The sequence below is a fragment of the Poromitra crassiceps genome (assembly GCF_964638095.1).
Source record: "Poromitra crassiceps genome assembly, chromosome: 10".
Lineage (NCBI taxonomy): Eukaryota > Metazoa > Chordata > Actinopteri > Beryciformes > Melamphaidae > Poromitra > Poromitra crassiceps.
In genome coordinates, this window is record NC_139631.1 from 23,650,068 (window position 1) to 23,665,918 (window position 15,851).

Consider the following 15,851-nt stretch of genomic DNA (forward strand, 5'->3'; position numbering starts at 1 on the left):
ATGTATAACTAAAGTCAGCAAGATTGTGAATGTTGCTATTAAGCCAGCTCTCTCCACCTTTGCCACTGTAGGGTCTTGTTGAAGTGGTGACCAGCAGTGACGACCAGCTCGCTGTCAGAGCCACCATCCTCTTGGGAGAGCTACTACACATGGTAAAACAGGAACGGGGGCGAACGTGTCTATTGTCACTTGGCGTATGTTGAAAGTGTCACGATTGACTTACTGTTACTTTTAATGCTCAATTAATATTTCTGTGCTTTTTCCTCCACCCGCCTTTCTCTTGTTTAGGCAAACACCATCCTTCCTCATTCCCACAGTCACCACCTGCACTGCCTTCCCACCCTCATCAACATGGCAGCCTCCTTTGACATCCCCCAGGAGAAACGACTGTGAGCACGCACGCACACGCACACACACACATACGTATGCACACATGCACACACACACACACACATACTTGTGTTCTCCCTTGCAAAAAAACCTTTGCAATACAAATACATTTGCTTGCCAAACCTCAAAATATACAATATATTTTTATTTTTTTATGTATTCATTTATTTTGCTTTTCCTCTTCCTTTGATCAGTGGTGCTCTTGCAGGAGAAGTTAATAACATCTTAATATTTGCAAAGACAAATCCTCCAGGACACCAAAAAAATCCACCATGTCCCTTCAGGACTTCCCGTACACTTAAACGGTCACAGGGTACACATTTCACACGTAGTCGAGCACACACAAACACCCCCCATGTTTCTTATTGTGTGTGTTCCAGTCGGGCGAGTGCGGCAGTCAACCATCTGAAGTGTTTCCATGAGAAGAAGAAGCGAGGGACGAAAGCACACAGCCTTTACCTGGACCACGTCATCCGCAAGTCTGTGTCGGCGCCCAGCCGCAGAGAGTCACACTCACGTGCTCACAGGGACATCTACGCCATCAAGGTACACCATGAACATGCTTTTCAGCTTCTAGACTGCTATACTCTGTACCTTCAAGCATCTCAGGATACCTCAAATGCAGGACAGTGTCAATGTAAATGACAGTGTAAGCTTTCACCTATAAATTAACCATAAATCACAGCCTCGAGTGGCTTATTGCTTTTATAAAATGCTAACATGCCATTATAAAATAATGCAAATGTAATGGAAATCAATAAGAATGAAATGTTATTTTAGTACTATTTGTTTTGATCAGTAACTAAACAACAGTGTTACAACGGTACATTAAAAGTGGTTATTTGTAGTTTCTGCATTACGCCCTCAAACGTGCATTTATTCATTATTTATACAATGGCTTTGAACCTGACTCAGCCAATCAGAACTGAGGACTGGAGCTGTATTATTTTTTTTTTATTGTGAGATTTATATTTTGGGTGTGTGCTTGTCTTTAGGACACGGAGGAAGCGCTGATGCTGAACCTGAGAGACAGTCACATTCTCAACCACAAGCAGAACCTGGACTGGAACTGGCTGCTCATCGCCACCATCCTCAAGGTGAGACTGTCCTCATACGACACCACGCTACAGAGAAACGTTGACTGCCACGCCGCATCTCACACGCACACAGATGTGTCACACCACAACCAACTGCCTTTTTGCATTCTTTTTTTTTTTTTTTTTACGTTTGTTCTTCTCCCCCTAGTGGCCCAATGTAAACCTCAGGAACAACAAAGATGAACAGATGCACAAGTAAGACCCCCCCGCCCATGTCATCTGAACCTTTTTTTCTTCACACCGTTTGAAGTATTTCTCTCTGATCTCGTTTTGAATACTTCCTTGCATTTGTCTGTGATGCAGGTTTGTGCGGAGGCTGCTGTACTTTTACAAGCCCAGCAGTAAGCTGTATGCAGGGCTGGAGCTGGATCACCGCCAGGCCAGACAACTCACTGTGGTGGGCTGTCTGTTTGTCGAATTCCTCATGGAATCTGATGAGGTTAGAAGATGGTGCAGACACACTCTCTCACACACACATTCATCTTTAGGTTGTCCTTTTGTCATTTGCTAAGCCACATTGCCCCCCCCCCCTCTCCATCTCCCTCTGTCAGCAGGACGGTCATGGTTACCTGGAAGACCTGGTGAGGGACATGGTGTCATGGCTGTCCTCGTCCTCGGGGCTGAAGACTGAACGCTGTCTTCAGACTAACGGCCTGCTCACCACACTCAGCCAACACTACTTCCTCTTCCTGGGGACACTCTCCGCCAACCCACATGGGGTCAAACTGCTGGAGAAATGCGGCCTGTTTCAGTGGTGAGTTCACAACACGGTACAGGAACACTGCATAAGGGTCACACACAGTGTGACCCACACTATTAGAGAAGTGTCGCTTTCAATCGATATACTAGTGAGTTCTTTAGGTAAATACAAATGGATTAACTGGAGAATACACCGATGCCTGACAAATGACACTTTTTATCTGAGACTACAGTAGCTGTAGTTCTCCCACATCATTTTTTTCCCTAGTAACAACTTGATTGGTTTTTGTCTCCACGTGTGTTTTCTGTCTCTGCAGCCTGCTGAACCTGTGCTCAGTAAAGAACCAGGATGCGGTGCTGAAGCTGGCTGTATCCACACTGGACTACAGCAGAGACGGCCTGGCCAGAGTCATCCTCTCCAAGATCCTCACTGCTGCTACTGATGTAAGACAACAACATTGATAGTATAACAGTACACACGCGTACAAACACAAAAACACATCAATTCCACTCTTGTTGGGGCGGCTACTTTGAAAGTAGAGTTTCACAAGTTACCAGTTACTTCAAAGCTACCCTCAAGGAAAATACTAGTTTGTTGTTAACTCACATTAACATCACATCACATTGTAATGTAATGTAGTATATCATACAAAATGACATGACTGTAAAAAAAATATATATTAGGTAGGTCAATGAGGTTATTACTGCTGGGCAGTAATAACCTGGGTTATTACAGTCAGGATGAAAGCACAAAAAAGGATTGAAAAAATTCCCTCTACGTTTATTACCTAAAGTAGTTGGGAGTTGCAGTAGTTATCTATGCCACAATTTGAATTTATTTGAGCTCAGATGTAGCAAAACTATTATTTTAATAATTACATGTAGCGAAACGACTCCCCAACAATGCATAGGCCCTATGCTTACAATGTCGATCTGAATCCTGGCATGCTCTCAGCAAAGAGTGGATTGACCATGCCCCCTCCTTCTCCCACAATCCCCCTTGTCTCACTGAGCAGACATGCAGGCTCTATGCCACCAAGCACCTCCGGGTGCTGCTGCGTGCAGGCGTGGAGTTCTTCAGTAACTGGGGCATGGAGCTGCTGGTCACCCAGCTTCACGACCACAGCAAGGCCGTGTCCATGGAGGCCCTGGACATCCTGGACGAGGCCTGTGAGGACAAGGTGACTGCTGGGAAACGCACATCACTTAGGGAATGACTCGCTTCTCTTTAGAGGGGAGCCAAGTGAGTTGTGAGTGGAAGTATTAACGCTCTCCTCTCCCACGGCTACTGTTGGCTTGCCAATGAGCCAGACACTTAACCTTCAACTTCTCTAGTGGTGCTGTCCAGTAGCCAAAAGGGCCAGACTGTGGTTGTACTGGGGAGTTCAAATTGTGAATGTGGAGAAAAGATCCTTATGAATGTCGATCAGGGCATTGCTGAAAAGATGCATGGGTGCTTATCCGTCTTACCCTGGATGAATAAAGGATATACTGTATTTGTGTTAATGCGAATCAATGCTGCATTTGTCATTGTTCTGAACAGTGGGGATGACATGAATGGATATATTTATAAAGGTAAAAAAAAAAAATCATGATAATCTGTTGTTGAAAGATTTACGTCAACTGATTGGGCTATGGGCGTGGTTTGCTGTCTGTTGATGGTAGTGTTTTGTGTCCTGTCCCGTGTTCCTGCTGTCTGACCTGGTTTGTTGTGCTGGTCCACAGGCCAACCTCCACGCTCTAATCCAGCTCAAACCAGCTCTGTCCCACCTGGGAGACAAGGGCCTCCTGCTGCTCCTCAGGTCGGTGGACAACACAGTCACTGCACACGACTCAATGTCATGTTTCAGTCCTTCTGTATAATACAGTGCTGTGCTGTCTGGCAGTGTTTACACACCATCTATAATTACCCTAAATGTGCTATCACTGTAAATCTTGTCTCTACTGTTTAGGTTCCTGTCCATTCCGAAGGGTTTCTCCTACCTCAATGAAAGGGGTTATGTCAGCAAGCAGCTGGACAAATGGCACAAGGTAGAGCATAATATATAATACTAGCAAGCAGCAAAATGAACTCCCCCTTGTGCTCCTGTTAATAACAGCACCATGTACATCTGCTAGAAGTGTTACTGTTGCCAGGCGACCTAAATGTCTCTTGGATTGCAGGAATACAACCTTAAGTATGTGGACCTGATAGAGGAGCAGCTCAACGAAGCACTAACAACTTACCGCAAACCTGTTGATGGAGACAACTACGTCAGACGCAGCAACCAAAGGTGAGAGGAGTCTAGCTGGACCCCAAGCTATGAATTGTTGCTCATCAACTGGAGAGCCACAGGATAATATCCTGCAGTTTGTGTGTCTGATTTCTCCACTGGTGGTTCTGTTTTTAGGTTACAAAGACCAAATGTCTATCTTCCTGTGCACTTGTATGGTCAGCTGGTCCATGACAAGACAGGCTGCCATCTACTGGAGGCTCAGGTAACTGTTTGAGCCCATGTTTCTGCAGTGCAGTCTGTTCATTCTGCGGTTTGATTTTCTACATGCCTTGCTCTAAGGAAGGGGGTGTGCAGATTCAGCCAAGAACCCCTCTTCCCTTTTTCCTTATGTCTCTCTCTTTTGGTCTGTCTCCAGAGTGTGGTTCCTGACCTCAGCTACACGGTTCGCTCCCCGATGCTGGACACCTGGGAGGGCATTAAACAGCTGAAGGCTGCTCTCTGGGCACTGGTCAGTAACACTTGCTGTCAAATTGTTTCTGTCACATCAGTTACTCTGTCACTGTCACTGGGCGTTCACACCAGGACCATTTTCGCAAATTCGAGCGACAAGATTACATGCAAAGTCTATGCAAATGCATGAGTAGATGTGATTTCGCCCCGGGCGGCGTGAATGACATGATTTTTGCCTCATCGCCCGTCGACTTTTGCGAATATCAGTGATATTCGAGTGGAGCTGTTTTTTCGCCTTGGTGTAAGCGTAATTCTAGAGAGGGATCTAATGACATCTCTTTTTGTCCATGCAGGGTAACATTGGCTCTTCAAACTGGGGTCTGAATCTCCTGCAGGAGGAGAACGTCATTCCTGACATCCTCACATTGGCTCAGCACTGTGAGGTGCTGTCTGTACGAGGGTAAGCTCTCTCTCTCTCTCTCTCTCTCTCTCTCTCTCTCTCTCTCTCGCATGAATAGACACACGCACACACACACACACACACACACTTTTAATTCCTACATGATTTTGAAGAGGGAAAAGTCATAACAAAAAGAACTCTTGATATTCTCTTTAACTTTATTGAGAGCACCGATCTTGCTCCATTAGTGCTTTGAAATGTGCCTTTGTGTCCTGTGCTTCTTGTGTTGATGGAAATTGGAAACCCTGAAAAGCTCATAGAACCAGATTTGTATTTGATCATTATTATTATTTATTTTTTTAAGCTTTGGAGGTCATGGAAATTTCATTCACTGTTTGTCAAGTGTCTATTGTCAACATAGCCTGCTGGTAGATTACCTAATTGCGCTTTTTCTAGTGTTAAGTCCTAGTGTCACTTTTGAGTTTACTTTGAGTGACAAGCCAAGACCTGGAACATTTCAATACACTGTCCAAGAAAAAACAAATAATTCAATGACAGATATTTTCCACAGTATGCAATGGCTACAACTCTATGTTGTATTTTTCACTCATTTTATAGTATGTTTGCTATATCTGCCGTCCCCTATCCCCAGGACATGTGTGTATGTGCTGGGTGTGATGTCCAAGACCAGGCAGGGCTGTGAGGTACTGAAGCAGTATGGCTGGGATGCGGTCAGACACAGTCGCCGGACGCTGTGGCCGGTCACTCCCGACGAGGTCGACACACAGCTGACCTCTGAGCTTTCCTCCGTACCGAGCACGCTCAGTCTCAACTCTGAATCCACCAGCTCTCGCCACAACAGCGAGAGCGAGTCACAACCAAGTAAGTAGGACATATTATTTGTAGGGACAATTAGAATAACTCATTAACATTATTAACATTAACGTATTAACAGAATTTTTACAATTCATTTCTGATTGTTCCAAAAAGAAGAAAGGTCCAAGGCACTCTTCTGGCATAAAATAAAAAGCATTTGTTTACTTTAGATGGCTATATAATTTAGAAAGGTTTAAAAACATAGCTAGTGCATGTTAAAAGAGCTGGGACATGACCCACGCGTAGCGGCACAAACAGCCTTCTTCAGGGTATGGCCACCAGCACAAGGTTTCCCCTATTTAGCATGAGATGATTGCAAACACCTGAGCAGAAAGCCAGTGAACTCACAGGTAAAGATACACAAAGCACCCACTAGATGGCTCTACAATATGTATAGCAGAAAACCAAACATGATGCAGAGAAATATGGAAAACTAATGAAAAATGGGACTTCAGACAAGACAGAAAATATAATGTCCATCGGCACCAATACAAGCAACATACCAGCATCAGAACAACTACAAAAGACTACAAAAAAGGACTGAAATCAATCTCTTCATTCAGTCCTGGATATACTGTCAGCTGCATTTGGTGTATATAGAAAGTTTCTCTCTGGAATAACAATTTCAGTCGATCATCGTTCATCGATCACAGAATGTTCTTTTGGATGGTTTCTAGGCCTTCCACCTTAAGGCCATCTGGATTACTGTTATGTACATGAAAGAAATGTTTAGCCATAGGGTAATCCAAATTAGCTTTTCTGATTGCATACTTATGCTCAGAGACTCTGTCTATATAAACCTTTCTAAATGATATCATCTAAAGTAAATAAAGGCGTTTTATTTTATGCCAGAAGAGTGCCTTGGACCTTTCTTCTTTTTTTAACCTTTGTGATCCTCACCAAAGAGCACCTTCACCACACCAGTTTTGGACTCTGGACCTTTTTTCTTCCTAATTTCTGATTGTGTTTTGAGTTTTTTTTTTTTTTTTTTTTTCTTGCTTTTCTTTTTTTGTCCTGCCACCATGGTAGTGTACATGGTGCACAAGACATGATGTCATCATGGTGGTATCTGTGTGCCTGTTGGTCTTGTCTTGTGAACACAAATCAAAAGCAATGCACAGGTTCCCATGTTGAATAGATTATCTAATTCGATTTTGGAGCACCTTGCTGCATTCATTAGAGTGGGAAAACAAATTTCTTGAAACTGAAAAACATTATGTTTTAATATATCATGGAGATTATGGTTGGACATTAGGCAGCTCAAGTGTCTCTTGTGTACACATTATTGACACACTCCTTGTGCTCGCAGATATGTACATCCTGGACGATGACAAGTGTGAGGTACTGGACCAGTCAATGGACGAGTCGTCCTTCTATCTGCGCTCCAAACCAGTCAAGGACCGCAGCCCCTTCACCATCTTGGCCTCCACGCGCTTTGTACGCAACCGCTTCCTCAACTCGCTGTCCCTTCCTAGTAAGAAGCTGCGCTCCACTAGTGACCCCAAGACACCGTCAGGCTCCCGCACCCCTACTGAACTCAAGACCTTGAGGCGGAACCGGACGGTGACGGAGCCCTCCGTCTACTGCCAGGGGGAGGTCTTCACCCCTGTGTTCAACGGCAGAGGAGTGCCCAAAAGCCCCACAGTCAGCTTGGAGACGTCCTTCGTGGGGACCAGAGGCGGCTCCGAGGAGCAGCTTGTGGACGGTAGGCTGGCCCGGGGAGGAGGCTCGGGCCTGGTGTCCGGAGGCTCTGTGGGTCTGGGACTCGGGGGTCTCGGAGGGCACGGGGCCGCGGAGCCCCCTGGACGGGAGAGGGAGCAGAGCAGCCGAGAACGCCTGGCGGGAGGCGACAGCGGCTCCTCGTCCGGGGGAGGCGGCGGGGGAGGGGGAGGGGGTGGAGGAGGAGGCGGCGGTGGAGGGACTCAGTTTAAAAGCCGCAGTCAGAGCTTTAACACGGACACCACGACCAGCGGCATCAGCTCCATGAGCTCCAGCCCCTCCAGGGAGACCGTGGGAAACCCCGAACACCCCGAGCCCGAACCCGAACCCGACTCCTCTGACTGTGTGAGCCTCAACACGGTGGTGTCAGCCAAGACTGTGAAAACGCTCTCCTCCCTCGCCCCCCAGGCTCAGACCAACCACTTGTCTGCCTCCAAGTCCAACTCTGTCTCTCTGGTACCGCCCGGCTCCTCTCACACCCTCCCTCGCCGGGCACAGTCTCTCAAGTCCCCCTCGGTCACCACCATCAAGAGCCTCGCAGACTGCAGCTTCATGTACACGAGTCCGCGAGACGCGTTGGGCTATGCTACACTGAAGAGGCTACAGCAGCAGAGGATACACTCGTCTCTGTCTCACAGCGAAGCATTGGCATCGCCCGCTAAAGACGTGCTCTTCACTGACACCATCACTATGAAGACCGGCAGCCTGGACTCCAGGCTCACACCTCGCAGGTAAGTCAGGCCAGGCTGCATGGACGATATCAAAATAAAATCATACACTGTTACAACTTAAAATGTCTGGTCTGGTGATAATATGAATGTTGTTGGTCTGGGCATACTTAGTCCATTTCTTTCTCAACTGTCGTCACCTCCATTATTGTATAAATGGAATGATAGATGGTCACTCATCCTAGTGACCAACTCAAGAGAGGCGACCACTGTAGCTTCAGCACATATCTGCCTGCCAGGTTTTGGTTTGTGTCTTCCTCAGCAGCGACACGTGGGAGTTTGGTCCACATTCTGAAGTGACTATCAGCAGGTTAATTGACAGGAGGGTTACCTGTCCAGAGCCCAGTCACATAAGCCCGCAACGCAGGCTGTCCAGAACCTTCGTCCCGCGGTGGGTGGACCAACTCAGTGTCCTCATTAGTGATGTAGCTGCTCGCACTGCAGATGTAGTTTAACCTTGCTCCTTTTACTTTAGTGGTAACTACAGTGTTGGCGTAGCTTTCACTCATGTAGCCTCTTAGTGCGACTGATCCATCTGCATGTAGAAAGGCCACTTCCTGATTGTTCCCTCCTTATAGCTGTAAATTAATCCCCATCCTTTTCCAAGGAGACAAATTAGTCTTTGATCCTTCATATGAATTTCTCTTAACTCCTATTGAAGATATTCTCCTCCTCCTGTAGGGCTGTAGTGGGCGTTAGGTCCTTTAGTGTTCCGGTGTGTTCTAAAACCATGCAAATGTGTTTCATCCACGTTCTGCTGTGTCTATCAGGTTATATGATAGGAGGGGTACCTGTCCAGATCCCAGCAACATAAGTCGCTTCCGCAGGCTGTCCAGAAACCTCGTCCCGCGGTGGGTGCGGCCAAACCCAGTGACTCCTCCTCATTAGTGATGTAGCTACTAGCAGCACTGCTGCCTACAGTGGTGTTGGTATTGCTTTGAGTCATGATGTAGCCCCCTTAGTGAGACTGATCCATCCCGCCCAGAAAGGAGAGTTGCTGGTTATTCCTTCCTGATGCAACGCCTTCCTCTTCCAAGGAGACACATTAGTCTTGGATCCCTCATATGAATTCCTCTACCTCCTATTGAAGATATTCTCCCTGTAGGGCTGTAGTAGGCGTTAGGTCCTGTGGTGCTTTGCTGTGTTTTAAAATGATGCAAACAGGTAATGGGCTTTGTAATAAGGCAATTACATCAAACTTGGGGTGGACGACGACATTCTGCGGTAAGTATGTGACCTGTACCTACCTGCTGCTATGATAGTTTGCTATGTAGCTATTTTAGAGCCCCTTGTTTTTGTCTTCCCAACTTCATTTTCACTCTCTGCTCAGTTTTCCCATTTTCCACGTGTTCCTTTTCTCTCCCAGTCTCTCCCCCCGGACCCTCTCACACTCCTCTCCTCTTGCCCTCCCTAGGTTTCTGAAGGCTCTGAGCTTCGCCTCCCTGGATAAGGAGGAGTTGCTCAGTCCCATCAACCAGAGCACCCTGCACCGCTGCTCCTCAGTTCGCTCCATGGTCTCTAGCGCCACCTATGGGTGCAACGATGACTACATTGGCCTAGCACTGCCCTTTGACATCAACGACATGTTCCACATCAGAGACACGCCCTACTTTCAGCAGAGGATCAGCCCGCCCTCCGACGAGAGGAAGCGCTTTCTCTTCGGCGACGGAGATGGTAAAGGAAACTTAATGCCCTGAGAAATTACAAATATCGGAGAAGTTTTGAGACAAAAAAGCATACTGTGCGGTTGGTAGGGACGGACTTTAGAGATAGGAGGTGGAAATGGAGAGAGAGATAAGAGATTACAAACGGTGGGTGTGCACTGACACTCCGTTATCTGTCCCTCTTTAGGTGACCGCCCCCCTATCCCATTGCTGAAGCAGCAGTTCAGTATCTCCGAGCTGATAGGCAGCCGAGGGGACAACCAGAACCACATCCTGGGTTCAGATGAGACCGGGCTGCAGGAACACACTGAAGACAACTGCCTCTACTGTGTAGGAGCCATCGTCCTCGGATACCCCACACAGCCACAGATCAACAGCACACACCCACGGACAGGTGAGCGGGCGCACACACATTCACCCGCACGCACGCACGCACACATGGACATGCATTATACAGCCTCCATGCAGAGTGTAACCACCTTCTCTCTGACAGACTATGTCGACTTCCCGTCATGGGGAGGCCAGGGCGGCCATCGTCTGGAGGTGATGCCTCAGTCCAAGTTCTCTGGGGTGTCGGGCTGCAGCGATGCGGCCGTGTCGCAAGGCTCAGTCTGTAGCACGCCCACCCCGAGTGACATGGTCATAGGTAAGACCGCAGATATCCACATCCTCCATGGATCTGGGTTTTCGAGACTTTGTCATTGTTTTTAATAAAACAATTTCAAATCGGAAATCATTTCTTTACTGCTTTTTGTGTTCCCAATCGCATCCCTGAATCCTGTGAATAAAACTGCAGTTGAATGTTAACTGCGTGTGTGAAGTAGCAAGGGCTCTGATAGTTACAGGCTGTGGTGTGTGTTTTAGGTAGCAAGGCGATATCGGAAGACGCCCCTGCCTGCCGGGTCCTGCTGAGGAAGGAGGTGCTCCGCCTCATCGTCAACCTCAGCTCCTCTGTAGGAACCAAAGGCCACGAGACAGGACTGCTGACGTAAAGCTCTCTCCTCTTTTTTTTAAACACCATTTACTGGAGACTTTTAATTTGTCAGACAATACATTAATATGCAGTTATCTCAAGGTACAAATATCTAACGAAAGACAATGCCAGAAATGACCACAAACAAAAACCAAAACCCGAGACAGACCGATCAAGCTCTCCTCTTTTTCAGAAACACACAGTCATTCTTTGAAGTCATTTTTTAAGACACGCATATACCTATAGCCATGAAATGGAACAGTAGCAGCTGTTTATTTACAGACCTGTTAAATCTCTCCCCCCTTCTCAGGATAAAGGAGAAGTTCCCCTACGCTTTTGATGACATCTGCCTGTACTCCGAGGTTTCTCACCTCCTATCTCACTGTATGTTCCGCCTGGCCTCAAGACGCTTCATACAGGAACTCTTCCAGGATGTGCACTTCAAGCCTGTAAGAGATCACTCACTCTTCCTCCTTCCTTCTCCCCCATTCCTTTTAGGATATTGTCTGTCACCGTGCTTATTATTCTGACATAGAGATGTCAACAATTCATCCAACATCAATGGATTGATCGTTAAGGATTTGCTCGAACACGTTGAAATTGACTCAATCAAACGACGTGTAGTCTAATAACATTCTAGCTGTCAGTATGGTGTATTTTCAAAGTATGTTTCAATGAACCCGCCAGAGGGCGCCCCCGGCACAATATAACTGATGAAGCAGCCATCACGAGGTCTGGAAAGAGGGGGAAAAGAAAGAGGAGGAGGAGCAACTTTTGCAAAATAACACGGGCGAAGCGAAACAGAAAGGAGAAAATAATGCCACCTGCAAACTCTGTGATTATTCTGTGTACACACACAACCACCACCACAATGCCCTACCACTCCTCGTCTCAGCTGCAGCAGCGCACCATCAGCTCAGTGTTTGTGAGGAAGAGCTGCGACACTTAAAGTGAGTTGTAGCCACTTATATGCAGCGTGATGCAGAGATTTGGACTTGGCCTTGAGACTTGGACCTGAGTCGCACTTAAGTCACACACCTAGTGACTTGAGACTTGTCCTCAAAGACTTGAGACTTGACTTGGACTTGTGAACAATCTTTATTTTTGTGTTTATTAACATTAAGGAAAGCTCTACTAATAATAATGACAAGTGTCAACTAATCAATGCTGATAAAGTATGCTAATAAAGGAGTGAGGATAATACAGTACATGCTTTGAATTCCTTAGTTTTAGCTATGCAGTGCTCTAAGCAGACTGGATGGATCTCTGAATCCAGCAGATGATAGAACGCTCATCCGTGAGAGACTTGACTTGGACTTGTGACCTGAGACTTGAGACTTGACTTGGAATATAGCTCAAAGACTTGAGACTTGACTTGGACTTGCAAAAAATGACTTGTGAGCATCTCTGGTAGAGCCAACACAAATGTGTTTAATATATCTAGGCTTCTACGTTACATTTTATTGGGTTTTTTATGTTTATACGTTTTTATATTTTATAAGCTGTGGTAATATGCAATATGCTGCTGTGGAAATAAAGCGAGCAAAAAAAAAAAGCATTTGGTATTGTTTGGTAAATTTGGCATTTTAATTACAATTAATCGATTGACCGTTCAGGAACATGCTTAAAATTGACATCTCTATTCTGACATCTTTTTCAGATGTACGACGAAGCAGAAGCAATCCTGACAAAGCCACCAAAACCTGGTGAAGAGGAGGCGGACCCTCCTGCAGAATCCTGATCACCCTCCTCATGTTCTCTGCACAGCCCTGGTCCTACCGCCCTACATACACGGAGAGAGCGTGAGACTGAGAGAAACATATGGCTAACAAGGAGGGGCAGGAGACATTTGGCATATTTCTGTTGCTCCAAAACAGAGTAGCGTGCCCAAGGATGAGCCGGAGCTGGTCATCACTCCACTCGCCTTTCTTCTAGCAGGGCAGAGATGGAAACAAAGGACATCGTTGTCTGTTAACAAAATTGAAGCCAACACGCCTAATGCTGTTTCAGACTATTTTAAATGAAAAAGGGGGAGCAGTTTAACCAAATACTGTTTTCAGATGGGTTGGCAATCTCAAGCAACACTCAATAATACATCAACGTACGCTTAAGGACACGCTGGATCATTAAGACAAAGACTCACGCTGTGTAAAAAAAAAAGAAGAAGAAAAACCTTATATCAACATTTATCTCCTTCCAGAGGTGGTGTTTTCTGTTATGAAACCAATAAGGCATGTTGTTGTGTCTACCCAGTGATTCCCTGGACCCCATGTTCTTTTCCCCTTATGAAACAAAACACTACAGAAGGTCCATCTGGAGCCTTCCAGGTTCATATCCCATTCCCACCCCAAACCTTCAATCTGCTAGAGCCAGATTTGCGCTGCGCTTCTCTCGCTTCACCACTTCCTACTACCTGTAGCCTCTTATCAGCACTGACAGCCAATTTACTTTTATATTTCTTATATCTCAGACAATCAGACGTCACTAGTGTTGTATTTTCTTAAGCAGTATACACACACACACACACACACACACACACACACACCCCACCCTTACACAGTACATGTGGAGAACAGCATGCCATTTTAGCTAGTTTATGCCATCCTTTACTTGATTAGGACCTTAAATGTTTTTTCTTCAACCATTGCATAATTATTATTATTATTATTAAGCTTGTGGTTTTAGGAATTCTCAGGAGGTGGCTTGATCCTCGGAAAGGTGCTCTGTTGTACCATTTATCTGACCTCCATTCTGTAGAATGACATTACAGACATAGTACCAACCTCTGCTCATACACTTTTTCTAAAAATCTATCTTGCTTAAGCCCAGCAGCTGTCCATTCTAAGCCTACTTACCTCTGTGCTTCACCTCCACTGCATGTGCATATAGCATGGTAAAGTTGTAATGTCACCTTACAAAATGTCTTTCAATCCCTTGTAAAACTTTTTTTAAGATAGGTTGCCATGAATTGCTGCCATTACATTGCAGGAATATAATTATCCCTGAATCGTTTTCACAATGCAATATCACTGTTTATCATTGGCTGAGATGGATTGGGGGGGGGGGGGGGGGGGGTTGTGCGATGATTTAAGGATTTGTAAAAGATTTCCAGGGAAACGGGGGATCTGTTTCCATTGGCTTGTTTTTGCTATAATGCTGCTACACAAATGGACTCGTAGAGAGATGATTCATAGATCAGCTGAGTGATGTCAGATCCGATCTATTTATTATATGTCTGTACCATAGAGTGAGCTCAACCAGAGAAGAAAAAAGTTATTTATATTTTTTCCTCAAGACTGTATTATAATTTAAAAAGATTTTTTTTTCTTTTTTGCCTGAATCGTGGTTTCCCTTCTATAATGTGTACAGTATGTTTTGGGGGCATTGATGACCTAAAGAAGCATACAATCCTATCAAAGGGATGCATTGTTAATAAAACAAAATTTTGAAATACCCAAACTATGACATTTTGCTCAAGTTCCTGTAATAATACATCATCTGTAGCTTTTCTCTTTATTTTCTCATTTACACTGAGCATCTCAAACACACCTATATCTGAAACCATATAATTGTTCTGCTTCAGCTACGAGTCAGGAATCTCCTGTAAAGGCCCAGGTTGCTCTGTAAAATGTGTGCATCCTGTTGTACTGGCATGGTCTCCAGTCCACACGTTGATTAACCTTCAATATTGAACTGCTGTCTACCTCCACATCAACAATTCCTACCCATACTTATTGACTAAACTCTTGTTCCTTGTTCACATTTGGTTGCTTGGTGAGTCGGACTGAACTCCAGTCTACAACCCTTGAACCCGGTTCTCCAATCATTCATTTTGACGGCCAAAGAAAAGATGCATGAAAGATGCACATGTTTCTTTGATGACACATAGAGGCCATTTACACCTGGTACTAACATGTTTTCTGTGATCAGATTGCAATCGGATAGTGCTTCACCACATTAGCCTGGTTTTATTTACACCTGGCGTTGGCATGCGTTTTGGGTGATCAGATCCTCTCAATCCGCATACAGTTGCAGTATGCGGATTGAGAGGACACATTGCATTTACACTTGTGTTCAATGTGGTCACAGTGCGTCCCTGACCACCTCCGGAGGTGGTTTGGCCGATCAGATCGCAATCCGTCTTCAGTGTGTCTTGGGGGCGTTTACACCTGTACTTTCAAGTAGTCAAGCACTATCCGATTGCAATCTGATCACAGAAAACACATGTTAGTGCCAGGTTTAAATGGCCTCAAAGCCATTGAATTGGCTTCACATAGGTGTTAAGTACAAAATTAAGAAGTCCATCTGGACCTGATGAAATATACTATTGAATTGTAATGGATATTGGTGCCCCATTAGGTATTTGACAACTATCATAGAAAACTAAGATGCCAAAAAAAGAATTTAAGGATTCCATTCACATAAACACATTTAATATTTTTTGGACTGATTTTACATTTTACACTCAATAGTGCTATTGGAAGAACTACAATATTAAATGCTGGAGTGTGTCTGTTCCTTTAAATCACCCTAAGCACAGTGCTAATGTAAAACATTCAAACATACAAAATAATTACATTAAATAAACATGTTTAGCTCACAACCATCCCAAAAGTACAAAATGACTAAGTCAAGCTTA

General features: G+C 45.2%; 1 protein-coding gene across 1 annotated transcript in view; it reads left to right on the forward strand.

Annotated features, from left to right (window-relative positions):
- Positions 1 to 14,278, forward strand: part of LOC310784190 (rapamycin-insensitive companion of mTOR-like) — a 28,484-nt gene extending 14,206 nt beyond the window's left edge. The window contains exons 15-37 of the mRNA XM_083645201.1: positions 72 to 152; positions 289 to 389; positions 771 to 936; positions 1,386 to 1,487; positions 1,636 to 1,682; positions 1,791 to 1,926; positions 2,042 to 2,241; positions 2,504 to 2,630; positions 3,203 to 3,367; positions 3,912 to 3,988; positions 4,139 to 4,217; positions 4,350 to 4,459; positions 4,577 to 4,664; positions 4,818 to 4,910; positions 5,206 to 5,312; positions 5,905 to 6,134; positions 7,438 to 8,578; positions 9,990 to 10,249; positions 10,427 to 10,633; positions 10,733 to 10,885; positions 11,104 to 11,227; positions 11,523 to 11,661; positions 12,873 to 14,278. Of these exons, the coding sequence (XP_083501327.1) occupies positions 72 to 152; positions 289 to 389; positions 771 to 936; positions 1,386 to 1,487; positions 1,636 to 1,682; positions 1,791 to 1,926; positions 2,042 to 2,241; positions 2,504 to 2,630; positions 3,203 to 3,367; positions 3,912 to 3,988; positions 4,139 to 4,217; positions 4,350 to 4,459; positions 4,577 to 4,664; positions 4,818 to 4,910; positions 5,206 to 5,312; positions 5,905 to 6,134; positions 7,438 to 8,578; positions 9,990 to 10,249; positions 10,427 to 10,633; positions 10,733 to 10,885; positions 11,104 to 11,227; positions 11,523 to 11,661; positions 12,873 to 12,953 (4,014 nt within the window). The 3' untranslated portion in view covers positions 12,954 to 14,278. The remainder of the gene's footprint in view (positions 1 to 71; positions 153 to 288; positions 390 to 770; positions 937 to 1,385; positions 1,488 to 1,635; positions 1,683 to 1,790; positions 1,927 to 2,041; positions 2,242 to 2,503; positions 2,631 to 3,202; positions 3,368 to 3,911; positions 3,989 to 4,138; positions 4,218 to 4,349; positions 4,460 to 4,576; positions 4,665 to 4,817; positions 4,911 to 5,205; positions 5,313 to 5,904; positions 6,135 to 7,437; positions 8,579 to 9,989; positions 10,250 to 10,426; positions 10,634 to 10,732; positions 10,886 to 11,103; positions 11,228 to 11,522; positions 11,662 to 12,872) is intronic.
- Positions 14,279 to 15,851: the final 1,573 nt, after the last annotated feature.